The following is a 23,382-nucleotide window of genomic DNA, read 5'->3' on the forward strand; positions in this document are numbered from 1 at the left end:
CTTACCACCTGTAGTACTCTTCATCGAAGGATGGGGAACTAACATTATTTACCTGTTTTATCAGTGCATTTTGCAGTGCCATAATGTTCCCAATTATTGTGTGTGTATAAGATAAAATCATCCACATATTCCTCTGGCAAACATACATGCCATTGTTCTAGTTTGAAGGGTTCCTATGGAACAGAATACCTTTGTGAATAATGAAAAACCTTTTTTTAACTTTTCAGCACTGTCACGCGTAAGTTTCACTCTTACCTTACTCCAGCATGTCTCTTCCTGCTGTAATTGCTCCATGTGTTTACAGATGTGGACATAGTATGGGTGGAGTGTTTTTTCCTCGATCAACATAGCTCTTATTTCACCTTCCTGATCTAAAAGATCATTGAATTCCTCTAAGCCTAGTGGTAGTTGAGCAAGAGCATCAGCTATTATGTTTTGATTTCTTTTTATGTATAGTACTCCAAAATCGATTTCTTGGAGATACATACAACACCTGGCTACCCGTCAGTGTAGCAATTTACAAGTTAACAATAGGGACTGATGATCACAGTATACTTTTGTGTGTTTATCCCAAAGGAAATATTCAAACTTTTTGAAGGACCAAATTACAGCCAAACCTTCCAACTCCCTGACTGAATACGAACGTCCAGCTTCAGATAAGGTGTGATTGGTGAGCTAATTATTTTAGGGATGAGATTTTCCTCTTCTTCTACCATTTGAAAAAAGGCACACAACCAGACCATGAGAAAATGGGTCGGTGCATAAACAAAAATCTTTCTTCATGTCTAGTTGAGAGAAAATATTAGCATATAATAAGGCTTTATTGATGTTCTTGAAATTGGTTGGCCATTGCTTGTCCAATAACCAAGGTCTGTTTTCCTGGAGAAGATTGAGTAAAGCATCACTGTTCATATGTTGGTTACGGATGAATTTCCTGAAAAATGACACTAGGCCTAAGTATGCCTTTAATTGTCACTTGTTTTGAGGAACAGGGCAGTTCCTAATGGCATCAAGTTTTTTAGGATCTGGCAATATACCTTCTGAAGAGAATGTGTGTCTTAAAAATTTTACCTTTTCTTGTCTGAAATTAGATTTCTTGAGAGTTGCTGTTACTACATATTTGGAAAACCAGCTCATTCACATATACTGTTACCTTACTCAAAAGTTCGGGCCCTAGCACTCTGTCAAGTGCAGAGATAAGTACACCTGCACTTACATTCAATCCAAATGGTAATATTTGAAATTCAAAGCTCCTATCCCCAAACATGAAGGGAGTACATGTGGTACACTTCCGACTTTCTTCATGTAGTTTTATTTGCCAATATGAAGACCGGAGGTTGATTATAGTAAGAAATTTAGCATTATGGAATTTCATAAGCTGTTCCTCTAAATTGTCCGGACATGTTTGGACTGTTACAATAATCTTATTAATGTTATGTGTGTTGAGGACCAATCGCACCTTGCCATCTGGCTTACTCACGGCCAAAATAGGACTACAATTAGGGGAAAATGATGGTTGTATTATGCCCCATTCAAGCATCCTGTTAATCTCTTTTCTTACTGCTCCCCTCTTTGTCCATAATGGGTGTGAGGTAGAACAAAAAAAGTTTCATGAGGATACACTTCCATTTCGTACACAAAATCCTTAATAATACCTGGTGTTTTTTCAAATACATATATATAAGCAAGCATCAGTTCCCTAAGTTCCATTTACCAGTGCTTGAGACAAGCACTTTGATTCACTTACCTTTGTGCTTATTGTGTCGACGTTTACTTCTTCTGCTGCTGACTGCTCATTATTGTATCCATTGACAAATGTAACTATGAGATTTACCAATTGAACATCAAAGTCATGAGGAACTTCAGTTTTACACCTATTAGTACTTCCCCTGATTAGGTCTATTACAAATAATTGGTTATTTACAGTGAAATGATATTGATCTTTTCCTATATCAATTTGTACTTGGTATGTCCTAAATGTATCCAAATCGATTAAACAATCAACTATTAATTTCTCTACTATTAAAAAAAAAAAAAGAAGCATCATACAGAAAACTGTCCTAATTGTATGGGAAGTACAGCTTGTATCTTGACTCCTTTCGATTTCTAACCAGTGGCAGTTTGTACCTTGCAATTTTGCACTGGCAGTGTAGGTATACACCCATGTTTCTTCAGTTCTTGACAGAATCCCTGTGACATCAAATTAGCTGTAGCAACTGTGTCAAGCACAATGGGTACATCAGTGTCAAATATTTTGCCTTTAATAGCAGCTTTTACGTTGGCCTCTGTCAAGTTTTTCTGTGTACCCTCATAATCTTGATACAGATCATCTTTCACATCACTTCCATGATTGTGTCTGATAAAGCAAGTGTCGATCAAGCTCATGCCCCCACTCTCCTCCAAGGTCGCTGAACCGTGGCCTCCCGTGACCATTTTAAGTTTTCCGGCATTTGGGTGACATCATTCTCTGAGTTAGGCGTAACATCCACTATGTGGACTGTTGTTGTTTGATTATGCCAATTAGTGTCTCGAGAGGCTCTCAATTGAAATTCTCTTTGCCTCTGCGCATTATTCGGCATATGTGTGTTACTTTGCTGGCCGAATTCCGCTGTCTGTGGGTTATTCAGTTGTCTGGTATTGTTTTGCATTTGTCAAGTGATTGGCTGATTATTGCCAGTAGCTTGTGTCTGTAAATATTGTGCAGGCTGGCCATACACTACTTGCCCGTTGCAGTTGTTTTTACTAAATTTTTGCTCACTTCTTTTATATCCATCTTTGAATTTATGGCTTTCCCCATTGCCGTTGTGATTACCATTACCATTACCATAGGTCTGTGTGGGGTAAGGTTGTACTACAGATCCATTGTTTACTTGTTGGTCCTTCTTCGTATATCAGATCTATTGCGTCCAGTACAGATGGAAAGTGTTGTGCTCCAGAATGCTAATGAGTTTTTCCCTAATGTGGTCAGGAAGATGGCTCTTTAAAATTTTCAGCATGTCTACTTGAGATACCAGGTTTGTCTGATATCTGGTTTTATTCAAATATTTTTCAAAATAGTCCCGTAAGCTTCCGTACTTGCTATTGAACGAATCTGGGCTGAATACTTCATGTCTGAGCCTCTCTTGTATGGCCTCAGACCAATAGTTATCCAGAAAGGCTCTCTCAAACTGTTCATAGCAGTGGCAACATTCTGCCATGTCCTTAGTCCATAGTAGAACGTCACCCTGTGGGTATCTAACAACAAATATGATTTTCTGGGCTTCGGTGCAGGTATGAAGTAAAACATTTCAAAATGCCCTGATAAAGACCATGGAGTGTGTTCTTTTCCCTTCAGAGGTAAATGCTGGAGATTGTTAATGCCTAAGAAATCCTCATCTGCAAGAAATATTGACAAACATGCCGCACTATCAGTGGCAGGCCTATGACAACTGTGTTTGCTTATGAGATGATAAGCTATTAGTATTATATGTTGCATAACTGTGGGGGTAAGGTTTCCAGAAAGAAAAGGAGGAGGATGAAATAAAAGTGATCTGAAAATGTAATGTGAAATGATAGATGATTTATTAATTTTATTGCTATTAGTATTTATTTGTTTTATATTTATTACCAATTCCCTACTCTGTGTTTATCTACATCTATATACATATTCCACAAGCCACCATGGTATGCCCAGTAGAGGGTACTGTGTACTACTGCTAGTTATTCTGTTTCCTGTTCCACTCACAAATGGAGTAAGAGGAAAATGACTGTATATGCCTCCTGAATAGTGGCAGAATAGGGTCGGGGGGGGGGGGGGGGGGGCATAAAGTATAATATATAATGGAAACTGATTAATAATTGCTGCTTGAATAATTTAAAAAAAATAGAAGGAATAATTGAAAGAAATTGGAGGGTACAAATATCCTGAATGAAATTTAACTGGCACTCAGACCTTCAATATTCAATACATTTAAGATTAACATTCATCATTTAAATTTATGTAACTCTCATTATTGCCATTGTGCTTAGAGCTGGTTATTACGATACTGTCACTGGATTTCCCTCATCTGCTCATGCAAATTCCTCTTGTCTGCTTTGATCCTCTTGACGCGGGATTCTTGATACAGGCGAAATGATGAACAGATGGGGTTATACATATATAAAAAAAATATCCATGTATAAACTTTGTCTACCTAATAAGTTTTATAACACTTCTTTAATGTTCAGTTAGAATACACATTTTTGAACAATATTAAAATATCGGAACTCGTCATACGTCTGCCCACTACCACTTATAGAGACAAACAGGTGAAGATACAGAAATTAATCAATTGAAGATCATATCTCTGCTTGTTTTATTTGTATCCCAACATTATCGCTGGTACAAAATAACTTATTATTTTTTTATTTTACATATATGTAAAAGGGAAAATAATGATAATAATATGATCCATTACACTCCACAAGAGTCCTAATGTCTCATATCATGTCTTCATAGTCCTTACGCAAATTGTATGTTGGTAGCAGTAAAATCATTCTGCAGTCAGCTGAAAATGCTGATTCTGTAAATTTTCTGAATAGGACCTCATGAAAAGAACATTGTTTTCCCTCCAGGGATTCAAATTTAGGTTCACAAAGAACTTCTGTAATATTCGCATGTTGATTGAACCTACAAGTAACAAATCTAGTGGTGTGCCTCTGAATTGCTTCTATTTCTACCTTTAATGTAACGTGGTGCATGTCCAAAACACTCAAGCAGTATTCAGGAATGGGTTGCACTGGTGCTGCATATGTGGTCTCCTTCATAGATGAGCTACACTTCCCTAGAATGGTCCCAGTAAACTGAAGTTGACCATTCACCTCCCCTACCACTGAACTTAAGTAATTGTTCCATTTCATGTCACTTTGCAATTTTACGCATGGATATTTAATTAACATAACTATGTCAATCAGCACACCACTAACATTGTATATGAACATTACAGGATTGTTTCCCTACTCATCTGCATTAACTTACATTATTCTACATTTAGAGCTAGCAGCTGTTCATCACACTAAATAAAAATTCTATCTAAGTCATCCTGTCTCCTCCTACAGTCATTCAGTGATGACACTTTCCCATACATTATCAGCAGTCAATAACAAATTACATTTCACCCTATCTGTCAGATCATTTATATGTACAGAGAACAATAGTGGTCATATCACACTTCCCTGGGCCACTCTTGATGATACCCTTTTCTCTGATGAACACTCATCACTGAATACGACATACTGGATTCTGTTACTCATGAAATCTTCGAGCCATTCACATATCTGAGATACTATTTTGTTGGCTTCGGTGTTTGTTAACAGGCTGAATTGGGGCACTATATCAAATAATTCCAAGAAATCTATTGGTATTCTGGGGAATATCTTTATTGTCTTGCTTTAGGTCCTGGTAGCGCTCTGCAAGGTATTTAGAATGACACCCAAATCTGCCTGATGCCCTTGAACCCTGATTTTCAGATTACTGTATGATAAAAGGGCAAGCTGACTTTCACACAAATGGTGCTTCCTAAGTCTGTGCTGATTTGTGAATAGAAGATTTTCTGCCTCAAGGAAATTTGTTATATTCAGACTTAGGATCTGCTCAAGAATTCTGAAAAGACCTATGTTATGGATACTGGTCTGTAATTCTGTAGATCTGCTATCTTACCCTTCTTAAGCACTAGTCAGTTGCTTGGGGCTTTTTGCAGAGCTAAGTAATACTTAACTTTTAACTATCTTTGTGAACAAGTTCATTTTACTTATCTTGGGAAATTGATTGCACAGTTTTTTTCTTTGTAGAAAATCCTGGTTTGAGTTTTAAGTTTGTTTTTTGTTGGTAAATTAAATTCACTCTGTTCCATGGTCATAGACAGGGCTGTTTGTGCAGTAGTTATTTACATTTGTTTCTGTTTGCACAGCTGATTGATAAATATACTCACATGATGTAGTTGAAATCTTCAGTGTTGTGATCAAATCCTTACAGTGAGCTCGACTAATATTTTTGACTTTTACTCTGATGGTCCTTTTCTGTAGTTTGAAAACTGTGTTCATATTTTGTGTATTTTTTCTCCCCCAAAAAAATTCCAAAACCAAGAACTGAGTGTACATATGAATAGGATATAATGAAAAACTGCTGTTACACACTGATGACAGGACTCAATGGGCATAACACGCTGATGAAATTGTGTTTGAAAGTTTCTTTGTGTCTTCACACCACTTTAACTCAGGACCAATATTCATTCCTAGAAATTTAGTGTTTGTTGCAGTGTCTGTAGAGGTGCTATCTACATTTTCCATCTCCAAACTCAAATTAATTGAATTTGCTTTCTTTATTTCCAATCTGACTTTAGAGCATAGTATCTGACTGTAAAATTCCTCAAGGATTTCAGTTAGTTTCTCTTAAAGGAGCTTGCTTGTTTTCTCAGTGACTAAAATACTGCTCTCATTGTAACCGCAATTGGAACGGTAGCGGGGTTGCTGAGAATGAAGCGCATTGGGACGAAACGGTAGAGGCCCATGAAAAAACAAATGAATGGGAAAGGACGGACATGAACAATGAGGGACGATTGAGCAAGATGTTATGAACAACAACACGCAAGAAGCAACGGGGTCACAAGTGACAACCTCATGAATCCACACTGTCTACTCGTACATGGAAACAAAGTACAGTAAACACGCTGTCTGTAGCTGAGATGTCGATAGATTCACGCGAATATCAGACTGCCTCACTGAGCGAGAGGCAGGTGCTTAAATACAGGATAGGATACGTTGCTATTGGCTGCTGGGACCCTCACATTATATGCGGCCAGGAACACGCGCAACCACGGCTTACAGCGTGACGGCTGCAGAGACCTCTAATGGTAAACGAGGTCCATGCCATCTGGTGCGGATTCGAAACCTGTGGCGCTCGGTACCAGAGCTCTCATCAGCAAAGAGAATTTTTGCTATTGTGAAAATCAGCAATGTGGAAAGGATAGATTGCTGCTAACCACATTGAGGAGGTGTTGAGTCACAGACAGGAAAAAAATGATGCTAGGAGTATTCAGCTTTCAGACTGAATCCTTCATCAAAACTAGAAAAAAACACACACTTTCAAGCACAGCTCATGCACACGTGGCCACTGGTGTCCCTAGGTACTAAGGCCCAACTGCAGTTCCGTGTGAGGTGAGCAACAATGTAGCTGGGGTAGGTGGGAGTTACAGAAGAGATGTGATGAAAAGGTGAAGCATAGCGGGGTAGGGTTGGGGAGAGATGCTAGTGCTGCCTGTGGGAGCATGCAGGGACATCATGGGAACAGGAAAGGACTGCTAGGTGCAGCATCACGGGGCTGCGCTGTTGGAGAGAGGGAGGAGTAAGGGGGAAATGGTAGAGGAGAAAAACAGAGAAGGGGAAAGACTATGTGTGTGCATTGGCGGCACTGAAGCATATGTATTACTGGAGTGGGAGCAGGGAAAGGGATAGACCAGTGGAAGATTGTGTCCAGGGAAGGTTTACAGGAACAAAGGATATGTTGCAGGGAGAATTTCAACATGTGCATTTCAGAAAAGCTGTTGTTTGTGGAAAGACTCTAGATGGTATATGCTATGAAACAGTCATTTAAATGGAACAAGATAAGAAATATTGTGCTATGAAATGAGAAATATTTTCTCCACTATCCTACCTACTTCTTCCACAGTGGTATTCTGCCTCCCTCCCGACCCACACAATATCCTTGTCCATCTGTACTCCATCACCAATCCCAGCACTTCACCTATGGGTCATATCCATGCAATATACTAGATGCAAGACTTGTGTGTTACATCCTCCCACCACCACCACCACCACCACTTACTCCAGTCGTGTCGCAGGCATCTCCTTTTCCATCAAGGACAGTGCCACCTTTGAAAGCAGCCAAGTGATCTATAGACTTAGCTGTAACCAATGTGCCACGTTCTATGTCGGCATGACCACTAACAAGCCATTTGTTGGCATGAACGGCCACTCCCAAACAGTGACCAATAGACAGCTGGACCACTCACGTGGTTGCTGAGCATGCCATCCAACATCACTTCAGCAACTACTTCACAGCTTGTGCCATCTGGATTCTTCTCATCAACCTAAGCATTTCTGAATTTTGCTGGCTGGAACTCTCCCTACAACATACCCTTTGTTCTTGTAATCCCCCTGGCCTCAACCTTCACTAGTCCTTGTTTCAACCTGCCTCTCCCCTTCTGTGCTCCCACTCCAGTATTACACATGCCTTCTATTCCACCAACAAGTTTACAAAGTTCTTTCACCTCTTTGTCTCCTCTCCCCTTTCCCACTCACTACCCCCCGCCCCCTTTCCCGCTCCCTGCCCCACTCTCTCCCAGCTTTTCGATGCTGCAACTAGCAGTGCTACCCTTTCCACATTAGGTCCCTGTATGCTCTTACAGGCAGCACTAGCATCTCCCCCCATGCCTACCATGCTATCACTCCCCCTCTCCCACACCAATTCCATATCCTACCACTTACCATGGCTAGATTGCTGCTCACCTCAGATACAGTTGCAGTCAGACCATAGAACCTGGAGACGAAAGTGGCCATGTGTGTGTGTGTGTGTGTGTGTGTGTGTGTGTGTGTGTGTGTGTGTGAGAGAGAGAGAGAGAGAGAGAGAGAGAGAGAGAGAGAGAGAGATAGAAATCTCTGATGATAGAGGAGATAATACAAAAGCTGAAAATTTTTAGCATTCTTTTTCAGTGTGGTGTGCAGAATCTATCCTTTCCATATTGTTGTTATTCCTTCCTGGACTTCCCATTGTTTGTTTTTACTGTTCGGAAAGTCATTGGTGTGTATCAGGAACAGTATTGGTCCCAATATGCTACCTAGAGAATGTCCAGTATTAAAGCGTTTTGGCTCAAATAAGTGTCTCACTAAAAATTCAGCCCTGTTAGGTAATATCAGAACCAGTCTTCAGCTAGGCCTCTTAGGCGTAATGATTCTAGATTATTTGGTAGAATCTTATGGTCACCAGTATCAGCAGCCTTAGAAAGATTGAAGAATTTGTCTATGAGGCAATCATCCTTGTCAAGAGCATCAAGTACCACTTTTATGAATTCTGCTGTGGCCACTTCCATTCATCTACAATTTTAGAAGTGAAACTTGCATAATTCGCTTAGGGGGTTATATTTATTCAAGTAACTCCGTAATCTATTTTTTTAACTGAGTCTATTATTCTTGAGAATGATGGCACGAGGGAAATGGGCCAGCAGTTTTCTCTGTCCTCTGCATTACTCTTCTTTAGCAAAGGTACAACTCTTGATTGTTTTAACTACTTCAGAAATTTCCCTGATGTGAATGACTTGTTATTATGTTTGTAAGGGAGCTTGTATGTTACATATGCATTCTTTTAAGACAAACACTGGTACTTCATTTGCTGTCTTAGGTTTTGTGTAGTTTTATTGACTTCATGCTCTGTGGTTGATAGTAACATCATTGTACTTAGTGCATAATTATTTCCAGACTTCGTATTTGTTTTTGGGATTTTTTCTTGTAATTTCTGTGCAGTACTGGATTAATACTCAAACTTATCAATATGTTGCTTTGCATTTGGCTATCACTGTTTTCCTGTTTAGTGACATTCCAGGCTGCTTCCCTTTTATTCTCTGCATTGTACATAATTTTTCAATTAAATGATTTTTGTGCAGCAATCAGCACCTTCCTATCAATCTTTGTGTATTTGTGTTAATATTTTCATGGTACTTAAGTACTGAATGGTTTGGCAGGACTTCGTAATACCTGCTGTTATCTTTTTTGTGAGACATCTTTACTGATATGGGTAGTTTTGTAAATGTCTTTTAAAAGTCTCATGTAAACTTGTTGCTTGATCAAGGTGCCACTGTTTTCGATATTGGCAGACATAAGCATAAACTCTGCTGATACTGTTTTGTTTATTTCCATATGGCCAGCAGGAGGGATTCTCAAGTCAGCTGCAATGTTTTCCACTGACAGCTATAGCACAGTAGTACCATTATACAGCCAACAAGATTTCAATGCTTAACCATCTAGATTGTTTGGTTGAATGGAGAAAGGTGTGCATGTGAGATGAATTATTAGGTTGCATTATGGACACAGTGGCCTCACAAAGCAACATACAGAATCACAAAGAGAAGAAAAACATGTTCTTCTCACAGAACAAAAGTGCATTGAAGTTCACAGTGATCCTTTTCAAATTTATTGTAAATTGTGTAAAATTCACTGTGAACTGATGGAGGTTTATTGTGAGTTATTGAAAACTGTGTTGTGAATTGTGAAGTGTTTTTCCTTCTGTGAGATAGTGTGTATAGATTACTATCACCATCAATTTTTAATTATGAACTGCTGCCTCTTGATTTAATGTTCAGACTAACCTTGTCATTCTTCTTATGAGGACTTCCTCTCCATTGCAACCGTATTTGGAAATCTTGAAACTCTTTATCCTCTTTCAAATTTCTACCAATCAGAAAGCACTTCATATTAAATTTGACTGTATTGCTCCTTCAACTACTGTGAGGTAATGCTTAATGAGAATATGAATTCATACATGAACATTGACATTACACACACTGTGTATAGCATTGGTATGTGACAGTACAGTTCCAATGATTTGAATCCCACGTATTTCCTTCCATGACATTCAATGTGTGTGTGTATGTATATATTAAATCAGGGACCTAGAAATGATGGAGAGGCTTCGTGCCACAGTGGCCCTCAGTGGTTTACAACCCACAACAGGCCACAGCAGTCCACCCAGCCACTGCCACCCCAAACTGAACCCAGGGTTATTGTGTGGTTCGGCCCCCAGTGGAGCCTCCCAGGAACATCTCGTACCAGACGAGTGTAACCCCAAAAGTTTGTGTGGTAGAGTATCTATGGTGTACGCATATGTGGAAATGGTGTTTGTGCAGAAATCTCTGACACAGTGTAACCGAGGTGGAATAAGGGTAACCAACTCGCATTCGCTGAGGCAGATGGTAAACTGCCTTAAAAACACAGGGTGGCCAGCACACCGGACCTAGACACTAATCTGCTGGGCGGATTTGTGCTGGGGACTGGCATGCCTTCCCGCTCGTGAAGCAGTGTGTTAGACCATGCGGCTAGCTGGGCAGGCTTCTGTGGCCTTACGCTCATTGCCACAGAAGTCATTACTCTCAGTGGCATGCCTCACACCTCCAAGCCAGCACACTACAGCATGGAATAAACCGCCAGACCAACTGGTAGCGCATAGCATACTAAGCTGCTATCATCATCCCACCTTGCAGATTCACAGCGTCGATCCATGCCTATTCTCACAATATGCTGTTCTAGATCGATAAACTAATAACAAAAAGAAAGACAAATACTTACACTGTGATGATTATCATTCATCAGTTCATTAGACACTGCGCAACATATCACTCGAGTGAAATGTTATACTACAACTATCATAAATTTTTTATTTTTTTTATTGTAATAAACAATTGCAGATAAATTTTCTAGGCAACCATTATAAATGTAGGATATGTGTACATGAACATTTCTGCTTCAAATGATCTTTTGATGTGAAAATTTGCTCATTACAGTGATAGTTGCTCAAACTTTCTTGTGTGATAAAAGATTGTCAGACTTGAATCACTAATAGGTTCAATACTAATAATGTGTAAACAGTGGTTGAACACACAACAGATAGATCATGTGTGTACATGTTTGTATGCATTATTTTTTTTGCCTGTTACATTATCATATCACTTTAGGCACATGTACATCTTTAGCTGTACAAAATTTGCATCATGAATTAGCTTTGTGTAATGTTATAAATCGGTGTAGCATGGAAGCACATTTGAATAGGACATTGATTCAGCTGTCATTGTGAAGAGCTTATGGAGCATTGGTAGGAACCAAAGTGAGAAAATAAAACTTTTCGACAAAATATACCTACATTTCTGAAAAGCATTTGATATGGTGCCCCACTGTACACTGGTAGCAAAGAACCAAACATACGGAATAGAGTCCCAGATTACTTCTTAAGTAATAGAACCTAGTAAGTTGTCCTTGATGAGTGTACATCAGAGGCAAGGATATCATCTGGAGTGACCCAGGAAAGTTTGATGAGACTGCTCTTGTTTTCTGTATACATAAATGATCTGATGGATAGGGCAAGCAACAATCTGTGATTATTTTATGCCGATGCTGTAGTGTACGAGAAAGTATCATCATTGAGTAATTATCAATGACACACAATATGACCGCCAAAAAGTGTTTCCATTTAGTGTAAAGAATGGCACCTGTCTCTAAATGTAGAAAACTTTAAGTTAATGTTGATGAGTGCCAATGCCAAAAACAATCCAGTAATGTTTAAATTCAATATTATGGAGTACTGCTTGATACAGTAATAGGGAAGGCAAATGGTTGACTTCTGTTTGTTTAGAGAATTTTGGGAAAGTGTAGTGCATCTATAAAGGAGATCACAAATAGAACACTAGTGTGATCCATTCTTGATTAATGCTCTATTGTACTGGTGTATTTGTTACCGGGCAGGCCCACATGTGGCCAAGGTTGATTCGACTACGCTGCAGAAGTTTCGTTGGGAAGCCCTTATAATACTCCTGATCACTCCTCATGCAGTTTGCATATTTTTGGAGCCATTAGGAAATACAGTCTTGCCCATTGATTTGCTTTGGATGCAGAGTTACACAACTAGGTACAATTATGGTTCCCTATGCAACAGCAAATATTTTTCCACAAAGGCATTGACTATCTTGTCTCACAGCGGGATAGATGCATTAACAGTTATGCCAGTTACTTTTGATGTAATAAACAATTTACTTACTTTTTTCCATCTACCTCATTTTCGTTTGTTTATGACCTCGCTGCTTTCACATGTGGTCCTACTTCTGATGGGAAAGGATTAGTCTGTGATAGGACTTTAGCAAGGAAGTGCTGGGTGAATGTATTGGGCAGTAGGGACCCTGGACCCTCTATAGGCATATGATATCAGTGGCAATGGGTTGGGAGTGGGAAAGCATAGGGGTGGACCAGGATGTCATGTAGGTTAATTGGGCAGTGGAATACTACTTTAGGCGAAGTGTGAAGGATCTTGTGTGACATGTCTCTCATTTCCAAGAGGAGGTGTTGAGGTTCTGAAGGAATCAGAATAGGGTGTCTTGACATAGAATCCAGATCATGTGGATATCATCAGTGAACCTGAACCGGACAAGGGGTTTGGGGCTTTGGGAAGCTAGGAAGATTTCCTTTAGGTAGCCTTTAAAAAGGAGGATGCTACACCTCTCGGAATATCCTTTAGAATTTGAATGCACTATATCATTTCTAATACACCTTACCAACTTGATCATGACATACAACTACTTGTCGTTCAAGGGGAGTGTGTATTGTTTATCATATCTGCAGCATCCACATGGCACCCTCCTATTCTGACCTCCTTATGGGCCATCTTGAGGAAACCCTCCTAGCCTCCTAAAATGTCAAACACCTTGTGTGGTCCAGGTTCATTGATGATATTTTGATGGTCTGGTCTCAGCACCAACATGCCACCTTTCTGGACATTGACTGCCCTGGCTCTGATGGGCTTCATCCCCACCTTTGTCCACATTACATCTGCTAACCACAAATAGCACTTGCATTTTGACAGCGGTCATCCTATCCAGACCAAAAAGTTACTTCCTTACAACCTTGAAACTTGTGAATGCCATCTCTGCAGTGAGGAAAACACCCTTGCCCAATATGCTGAATGCCTAGTGAGTTCTCATGTGACATGATATCATAGACAGACACCACCACCCAAATCTAGTCTGCAAACAGATTTCACTGCGTGACTGCTAGGGTCGCAGGTTCGAATCCTGCCTCGGGCATGGATGTGTGTGATGTCCTTAGGTTAGTTAGGTTTGAGTAGTTCTAAGTTCTAGGGGACTAATGACCTCAGATGTTGAGTCTCATAGTGCTCAGAGCCATTTGAACCATTTTTTTGCAAACAGATTTCACATGCCATTTTCTCACACATCCATAATCCTTCCACCACCACCACCAAGAATCAGTTGCAAAGGAGTGCTAACCTCATCATCCATTATCACCATTGACTGTAACACCTGAACCATATCATTCACTGTGGCTTTGATTACCTACCACCATGAGCAAAAATGAGGGGCATCCTACCCAAGATCCCTTCCACCTCTTCTACAGTGATATTGCATCACCCACGCAACCTGATCCATCCCTATGCCACTCCTACTCCCAAACCCTTGCCACAGGAATCACATCCCTATGGAAGATCCAGGTATTTTCCCTGTTCAACCCACCCACCCAGCGTTTCCTGCTAAAGTCCTGTCACAGGGTAATCCTGTCCCGTGATAGGCAGGCATGCAGTCATGTCATATACCAACTGTGCTGCAGTCATTTCACTGCTTTTATGTCAGTGTGACAACCAACCAGCTGTCATCCAGAATGAATGGCTACTGCCAAACTACGGCCATAAACAAAGTTGAACACCTGATGGCATATCATGCAGCTGAGTACAACATTCTCAATATCAGTGGTTGCTTCACAATCCAGGCCATCTGGATCCTTGCCTTCTGTAGTATCGTAGTAGCCACTGCAGAGTCTTGTACCACAAGGAAGCAAGGGAGAGGATGTTATGGGCGGCTGGTATCCTTGTTTTACAACACAAATGCACACATGTATTAATACGGTTCTTTATTTATATGAACATTTACTTAACTTGGATAGAGTCCACATGTTGTGGTATGAGCTCATCAGTAATAGTCCTCTTGCAGACAATAACGGTAATCCTGCTACAGTCGCTAATCTGGATGCTATGTACTGTTGTAACCTGTGATGTGAACTGAACCCGCTCTGCAAATATACTGACAGACTCCAAACTGGCCCTCTGGTCAGCGGCAGTGGCCTCAATACATACTGTCAAAAGGGTGTTAGTGGTGTGTTCCTTGTCAGTGTGTCTCTGACTTCTCTCATGATAGGCATGCTTGATTCAGCACCTACTATCAATCTTCATGCTTCATCTTTGCTGACCAGTATGCTGGTGACAGCTTACACCAGTACATTCCTCCCCCTCCCAAAATGCCATACAGTTGTTATGTAGGGAGGATGCGAACAACAATGGGAGGGAGGCAGGATTCTGGACATAGAGATGAGTCAGGAGCTGTGACTGTGGAGGATGGTGTACTCTCGACCATACCCCACCATCTGGCTTGCGAGGCAACAGGAACATCCTCCAGAAAACTACTGCCAGGGCACACATCCAGGCCTAGGAGCATGTCCTGGGGTGATGACGGTGACAGTGATGATGGGTCCACGTCCATTGTGTTGGAAAGCAAAGGTGCGTCGTCCATCCGCTCCTCCTGGAGTGCTCTGGTGGCACCAGCGGGCAGCTGCGAAGGCCGTGTGGGCCCGTGAGGCCATGAATCTGAGGGAAGAAAAGCAGCAGAATCATGGGGCAAATGACACTCACGAATTTGGTTCTGGTGGCAGCACTGAAAACCATTGGGACCTGCAGTCAAGTACATAAAAGAATCAATTGCCATAAACCCTGAAAAGAACAAAATCAAATGGTGCAAAGCAACACTTGCAAACCATTGGATGCGTCGGATGCTTCGGTGGTTGTAGCAAGTATAGCAGCATCAGATGGCGGTGGCCATGCAGAAGTTCTGCCACTGATGGTCCGTCTCATGGGTGAGAGCAATAGGAGGTGAGAAAGAGTTGCAGTGCTTGTTCCTGTGCATGTGTGGTGCGAAGCTTGGCCATCTGTTGTTTAAAAGTGCATATGAAGCATTCTGCTTCCCCATGGTCTGGGGGTGAAATGAGCACTTGTTAGATGACAAATGCCATTTCATTCACAAAACTGTTCAAAATCACGTGAAGTGAACTGTGGTCCATTGTCCAACACAAGTACTTCTGGCAATTCTTTGATGCAAAATATGGAGAACAACACTAGAATGGTGCTACGTGATGTGGTAGAAGCCATAGGCATCGCAAATAGAAACTTGCTAAAAGGGTCTACCACAATGAGCCAATGAGTGTTCCAAAATGGTGCTGCAAAGTCTATGTCTACTTGTTACCATGAGGATTGAGTCTTAGGCCAAGCTGAGAATGTCTGTGGTGGAGTGGATTGGTTTTCTGCGCATGTGCAACACTGTGATGTCATCTGTTCAGTATGGGCGTCCATGCCCTGCCAAATACAGTGCCGTCACACTAACTTTTTAATGTGAAGAATTCCCCAATGTCCCTGGTGGAGCAACTGCAACGCAACCTATTGCAACACTTTAGGAATAAGTACATGCAATTGTCCTTTGTAATTTTGAACTACAGTCACACCCTGTTGAACTGAAAGGTTATGCTAACATCAAAATATCGGTGCACAGCTGAGTTCTGGATACTGCTCAATGAACGAGGTCAAGATGTGCAAATACAATGCAACAAAATCTTGAGCTCTGGGTCTGCTTCTGTGGCCCGTACAATTTTTCTGTAGTGCAAGGGGAAAGATTCAAGCAATTCAGAGTCCTGTGCATCTGCTTGGCAACAAGATGCTGCAGATGCATCAAAATCAGAGTCTTGGCCAGTCGGAAGGTGAGATAGGGTGTGTGTCTGCATTGCCATGCTTTGCCGTGGGTCTGTACACAATTTCGTACTGATACTGTGAAAGCAACAAAGCCCAACATTACAATATTTGGCAGATGAAACAAGGACTGTAAAGGCTTGTGATCTGTCACTAAAAAGAACTTGCCACCATACAAAAAGTGATGGAATTTGGTCACACCATACACAATAGCGAGAGCCTCTTTTTCTATTTGAGAATAATTGCTCTGAGTTTGAGTGAGCAACTTTGAGGCAAAAGCAATAGGTTCCCAGAATGAAAAGCACTGTTACTGGTACTGGTGGAAGTAAAGCTGTGAGAACGGGGCGTGAGTCGTGCTTGGGTAGCTCAGATGGTAGAGCACTTGCCTGTGAAAGGCAGAGGTCCCGAGTTTGAGTCTCAGTCTGGCACACAGTTTTAATCTGCCAGGAAGTTTCAGCAATAGGCCTGTCTTATGCACCAATTCTGTGCGAAAGCACAGCACCAAATCCATAGGAAGAAGTGTTGACTTGTAAAACTACTGGCATCTGTCACCAAGCAAAACTTTTGAGTTCCTGAAATCCATCCTGACAATCTTTAGTCCACACAAAATATTTATTTTTGCGATGCAAGCGATGCAGTGGAGCCACGATCTGAGCGGCATTTGGTATGAACCAAATGTAATATATCATCTTGCCTAGTACTGACTGCAGTTCCGACACATTATGAGGAACAGGCACATCACAGATTACAAGCAAATGAGATTGGAGGGAGTACACACCATGACTGTTTATCACATGACCTAAGTATTCTAGTTCAGTTTGAAAAAAGTCACATCTTGCAAGATGACACCTGAGTCCTGCTTCTGACAGCACTGAAAAAAAGAGTGCACAAATTGGCAATGTGTTCCTCTGCTGTACAACTGAGATGACAATATCGTCACGATAGTTTGAATAAGATGGCACTTTTGTAGTCAGCTGTTCCAAGTAAAGTTGGAAAATGGCGGGTGAGGAAGCACGGCCAAAGGGCAAATGCAAATACTTGACTAGTCCTAAGTATGTATTAACAATAAACACTTTCTGTGATTCTTCATCCAGTGGAATCTGCAATTAGGAATCATGCAAATATATCTTAGAAAAGTAACGTCCTATACCAAGCCTGTCCATGAGTGCCTCAAGGCGAATAATGGATAAGTGTCAACTACTGTCTGTGGGTTGACTGTAGACTTGAAGTCAACACAAATGCGAACATGATCAGAAAGCTTAGGCAGCGAAACAAGAAGACTTGCCCATTGACTACCTTGAATGGGAGCAATTACATCATTATCTTGCAGTGCTCTCAGTTCAGCAGGTGGGACAAGGCGGGCCCGGATAAACTTAGGCTGTTCATTGTCTTTCAATGCAACATGCACTACAAAGTTATTAGCTTTTCCCATTTCTTCTGAAAATAGTTCAGGAAATTCTTTAAGCCAGCTAGCTACACTGTCATTTGATGCAAAAACCAACACTGAAAGTACATTGTCTTGGTTGCTAAGTCCAAACACATCAAAGGCATCAAAACTGAATATGTTCTCACAGTCTCTTGATTTCAACACAGGAAAGTTCACTGTGCTAGTGTGAGATTTGTAAGTGGCAGGCAAACTACACTGTCCAGGAATTGGAATTTCCTGTCCGTTGTAAGGTGGTATGGTTAAGCAAAGTTACTGAGGCATCTGTGTCTAACTGAAAGTTCACACGATGGCCTACAATTCGTAATTAGACAAATAGTTTGTTAAAATGTCGTTGCACAGCACTAGAGCAAGAAGGAGGCACAACCTTAATCATACTTTTGTCAAAACCTGTTGTAGGTTTTGCAAACACTGCATTCACTGCATGTGCATGAGCCGGTTTTTTCTGGGAGTGGGCACAATTGGCATTTTTGTGCCGTTGGAAACAAACTACGTGGATATGGTGTTTTTTTCCACAAGTGTAACACATTGCATTATGTAATGGGCAATCCTGTCTTTTATGATGAGGAAAATGTCTAGACAAGACTTCCCTAAATTCACAGTTCTGTTTACATGTCTACGTGGCAGTCTGCGCATCTGTGTAAGCACTCGTTGTTGTGGCTGCTTGGGGTGGTCGCGAGCAAGGGGCGACTCGATCCATCAAGTCAGAGCCTGGTCAAACTTATTGGCCGCTGTGGCACCCGAATCATATTGCTCTAAGTTCTGCAATACTTGGGGAAGTGATGGTTTAGAGTACTTTACGATCTGTTCTCATATTCTATTTCTGGGACATTGAATGTTATTACATTGTGGATTATTAAATCACTGTAAAAGTTGCCACAACTACACTTAAATTTACACTTCCGAGTCGTGCCCGTTAATTCTGTATACCACTGGTGGTACGTCTGTTCTGGCTTTTTTCTGCAAGCAAAAGAACTGATATCTAGCTGCAGCTACTTGGACTTGCTGGTCATAGTATTGCGTTAATGCAGCGATTAATTGGTCATAGCTGAGTTCGCTGGAGATGCGATTGGGAATAGCTTTTGTATTAACTTGAACACTGTGGATTCAACAGTCGACAGGAAGTATTGTAACTTTACAGTATTCAACCCATTCCTCTTCTGTTTCATTAAATTGCCAGAACATTGGTATGCTGTTCAGCAACAGTTGTTGGGCTGGTAGGTTGGTTGGTTGTAGTTTTGCAACAAATGCAGCTTGTGCAGCCAGTAGTTGTTGTATTGTCATCAGTGAGTTAGCAATTTATTGGTTCTGAAACCGAAACACTTGTGTTAGATCCATCAAATTGGCCATCTGCGACTGTGGCAAGGGGGCAGGTGGTGGAGAGGGTGGGGAATTCATTGTCTACACAAATATGTTATAGCAAAAAAACAAGCAAAGCCTTTGAAAAGAGAAATTTGATTAGTTCTGCGGCTCCCCACCTGGAATACATGCAAGAACACAACAACAAATCAACAAATAGAAGCACTTGAACACAATCACCACTGCATGCTAAAACACAAGAGAAGCAAGCAAAATCCTCAGCCAAGTTGACTAACTTCAATTGCTACTGAATTATCCCATCCTCATCACCACTGTAGTATCCTCGTCACCACTGTAATCTTGTACCACAAGGAAGCAAGGGAGAGGATGTTGTTATGGGTGGCTGGTATCCTCTTTTTACGACACAAATGCACACGTGTATAAATACAGTTCTATACGTACATGAAAATTTCCTTAACTTGGATGGAGTCCATGTGTTGTGGTACAAGCTCATCACTAATAGTCCTCTTGCAGACAATATCGGTAGACATGCAATATTCGCTAATCTGGACACCACATACTGTCATAACCTGCGATGTGAACTGAGCCTGCTTTGCAAATATACTGACAGATGCCAAACTGGAAGAGTGAGTCAAGTCAGTGAGTGAGGCCCTTCGGTCAGTGACAGTGGCCTAAATACATGCTGTTGAAAGGGTGTTGGTGCCACCCAACAGTTTACTTTTCTTCTGTCCTGGTACCTGCTCCCAGTTCTTGTCTCCACATAAACTTCATTGCTCACCACACCCCGTTGGCTCTGTTACCTGTGCATCACATGCCTAGCCCATTCACCTTTCCACCCCTCCCTCCTGCATTTCCAGCCTGCAAACCTGCTGCCTCCCTCTGAGCCACTAAACACCCACCCTAAATCCTACTTCCTGTCTCCCACATATCTCTCCCTCTACCCTCGACCTCCAACCCAACACAACCGCCAGCTCAACCCACACCACCTGTTGAAGTGCAGTCCCAGCATTGTGGGTGTAGCTGGACATTTTAGGGGGCACAGGTGTTTGTGGGAAAGGGGGGAGGGGGGGGGGGGGGGGAGGGTGGTACACATTTAAAAGTATGATATTCCAAGACCCAGTGACCTCCATATACAGATTTCTTTTGGTTAAGGCAAATGCTGGGCTGAATCTTTGAAGTGGACACAGATGATGTCTCTCCCCATCCTTTCCCTCCAACCGAGCTTGCGCTCTGTTGGTTATGACCTAGTCATTGATTGGTCATTAAGTAGTAATGTTTCTGCCTTTCCTGACAGCTTTTAATGGAAACTAATACGTAAATAAAAACAATAAAAAAACTTGTGTATATCATCAAGAAACCAATTTGATTTTAAGTATTCTTGTTAAATCAGTAATGGCATCAACATTTGTTTTTCAGGAGATTCTCAGCTGGCAACCTCAACTCAACCCCAGAAAAAAGATATTACTACGAGGAAGAACTTAGGAGGTAAATTTACATTTCTTGGATTAATGTAAACAGAATGATTATATAAGCCATCAATTAACATAAAATGATTAATATTACTGAAGCATTAGAGTGATCTGTTTGACCATGATGTTCAAGGTTGGTACTAGATATGAAAGAAAGATTTTGCTCATTCTGTATAGTAACATAAATTTCACAGCAAATTAAGAATTTTTGTGTGTCTTTGCAGAGGAGTTAAAACAGAAAGGCCCACTTAAAAAACAGCTTAGATTAACATCAGGAGAACTGAGTCTCTGTAGCATCCCATGACAAATTATTTCTTCTACGCTCCAATATCATTCATGAATCAAAGGCAACTGTTAAAAGGCATTAATCTCACCCTAAGAATAACACTTTACTTTTTAAAAACTGCTACATTACTTGAAGTGCAGAACAGAATTAGAAACAACTTTCAATAAGAACATAGCCTTTCCTGGCATGTGCTGCTAATGAAATCTTCTCAGGCTTCCATCTTGGTGACTGCAGTGGAGTTCTGCAACATTTTGATGAGTGTCCCTCAAGTCACCTTCTGGCTAAGTGTTGAGACTGCATGGACACACACACATGCATGCGTGCGAAAGCGCGCGCACGCGCCCACACACACACACACACACACACACACACACACACACACACACACACACACACACCTAATGTACTCCACACAGTGTTGTAAGATATAGTGATGTGTGTGATCAGTATAGTGGTGCTTTATAAACTAGGTATTTGCAGTTTGTCATTTATACGGGCAAACATATCTTTCATTTTTGTCATGGTTGAAAGATGGCTGTGATGTTTTTTTTTTTTAAATACTCACAATTTTTGCTGAAGGAGGCCTATTGTAGGGGATAAAGGCAAGATTCTCTTTCTCTTCCTCTGCTTTGTTGGGCTTGTATTATTTTGTTTCTTCACTGCACATCTAATCTGTACTTTACCCATTTTGGTGAAACACTTCTTTAAGGTGTTGCAGCTCTGAAGGAGTCTGTCTTTGTACAAATTGTTTCTTTCCTGAGAGCTAGAGTTGTTAGAACAGTATACCACTATGACTGATGATGATGACAGCTCATTAAACGTAGGTATGATGATGATGACAGCTCATTAAATGTGGGTACGGATCTGTATGGGTGTTCTTTCTGTAGACTGAATGTTCTAAAGTAACATGGGCTTTTCTTTTTATTAGAATATCTGAAACTGGAAGACAACCATCCTGTTCTAGATCCATCATGAATGGTATGTTTTGGTTGATGCTGCTTAAAATTTGCAAAGAAGGTGTACCACATTAGTCAATAGTCAGCACCCTTACACAACCTACTTTAGATGTGCTCTTCTATGTCAGTCTCTGTATGGTGCGGGCTTTCATAAAAAATTAATGATGGCCCTCAACTATGTACCCTTAGACTCAGAGTTGAAATATTAAAAGTTTTGGCTGGTTTCATTGTCTAGGGACTGGGATACATAGTTGCCGCATTACATGCCAAATACTGCTGAGTCTACAGTATGCAATACGAATACACACATGAATCGAATGGTCGAAGGTTCCTATCACTCGGCAATTGTGAATTTTGAATGTAACATAGAAATTTATAAATGAAAATTGCCATTAAATAAAATCTGAAGGTACTATTGTAATGACTTTAAATGATGAGTACGATAGCAGAAGTATCTATAAGAATGCCGTTTATTACTGCAAAACACTTATTTGAATAACAGGGAAATAATAGATTCCTACTTCACATAATTAGTTATGAACAACAACATAGCTCGCGAGATATTCACTTCTAAACGCATACTACGTCTTCACTGCAGAAGCCATGGAAATCTCACAAGTGTACAAGTCGGCACCACAAAATATTTTTATCTCCCGCGATGACATGCAAACTGCTCAACACTCTCCAAGTATTTCCTGTGACCGTCTGTCACACCTTCCCGTCCCGCACACCCCATGTCCTGTGCGCACTCAATGCTCCTCCCCCACTTCCATACAGTCTCTCCATTGACTTCGGTAGTTGCCTACCATAGTAACGAGCGCTGTGATTGGCTAGAGCGCTCCTGCTGCCATATCTTCAAGCCAACACACACTCTCACTGGATTTACATTTAAATAACTTGAAATTAAATAAATATTCCTATGGACAGACCATAAACACACTCTAATGCACATTATTAAATACAAAAACAAATCAAATAAACATATATCAAAGGAATAGAAACAAAAGTAGGCCAATAGCCTAATGTGTCTGTGCTTTCTAAAACACAGTAAATATTTGACCAATTTCTTCATGAATGGTATATATCGGATATAAACAAAGACATAGATGAATAAATATATTTATAAGCATGCTGATACCATTTTTTTGTGTAACTGGAGTACTTATGGCCTACTGCCATAATATTAATTGGCCACTTTGACCTCCGGTAACTCATGTACTATTCAAGTTACATGCCTGTAATTCAAACCAATTTAAGTTTACACTAATAACTTTCTAAAGACATATTGATGGACAAAGTCGGATGAACCATTTATATTTTGGAAATTCATTGCTGGG

General features: G+C 40.8%; 1 protein-coding gene across 1 annotated transcript in view; it reads left to right on the forward strand.

The window, feature by feature from the left end:
- The window catches only part of LOC124798878 (gastrula zinc finger protein XlCGF48.2-like), a 310,319-nt gene that overhangs the window by 253,411 nt on the left and 33,526 nt on the right, over window positions 1–23,382 (forward strand). The window contains exon 7 of the mRNA XM_047262410.1: window positions 20,751–20,819. Coding sequence (XP_047118366.1) covers window positions 20,751–20,819 — 69 coding nt within the window. The remainder of the gene's footprint in view (window positions 1–20,750; window positions 20,820–23,382) is intronic.

Source organism: Schistocerca piceifrons, chromosome 5 (genome assembly GCF_021461385.2).
Source record: "Schistocerca piceifrons isolate TAMUIC-IGC-003096 chromosome 5, iqSchPice1.1, whole genome shotgun sequence".
Taxonomy (NCBI): Eukaryota; Metazoa; Arthropoda; class Insecta; order Orthoptera; family Acrididae; genus Schistocerca; species Schistocerca piceifrons.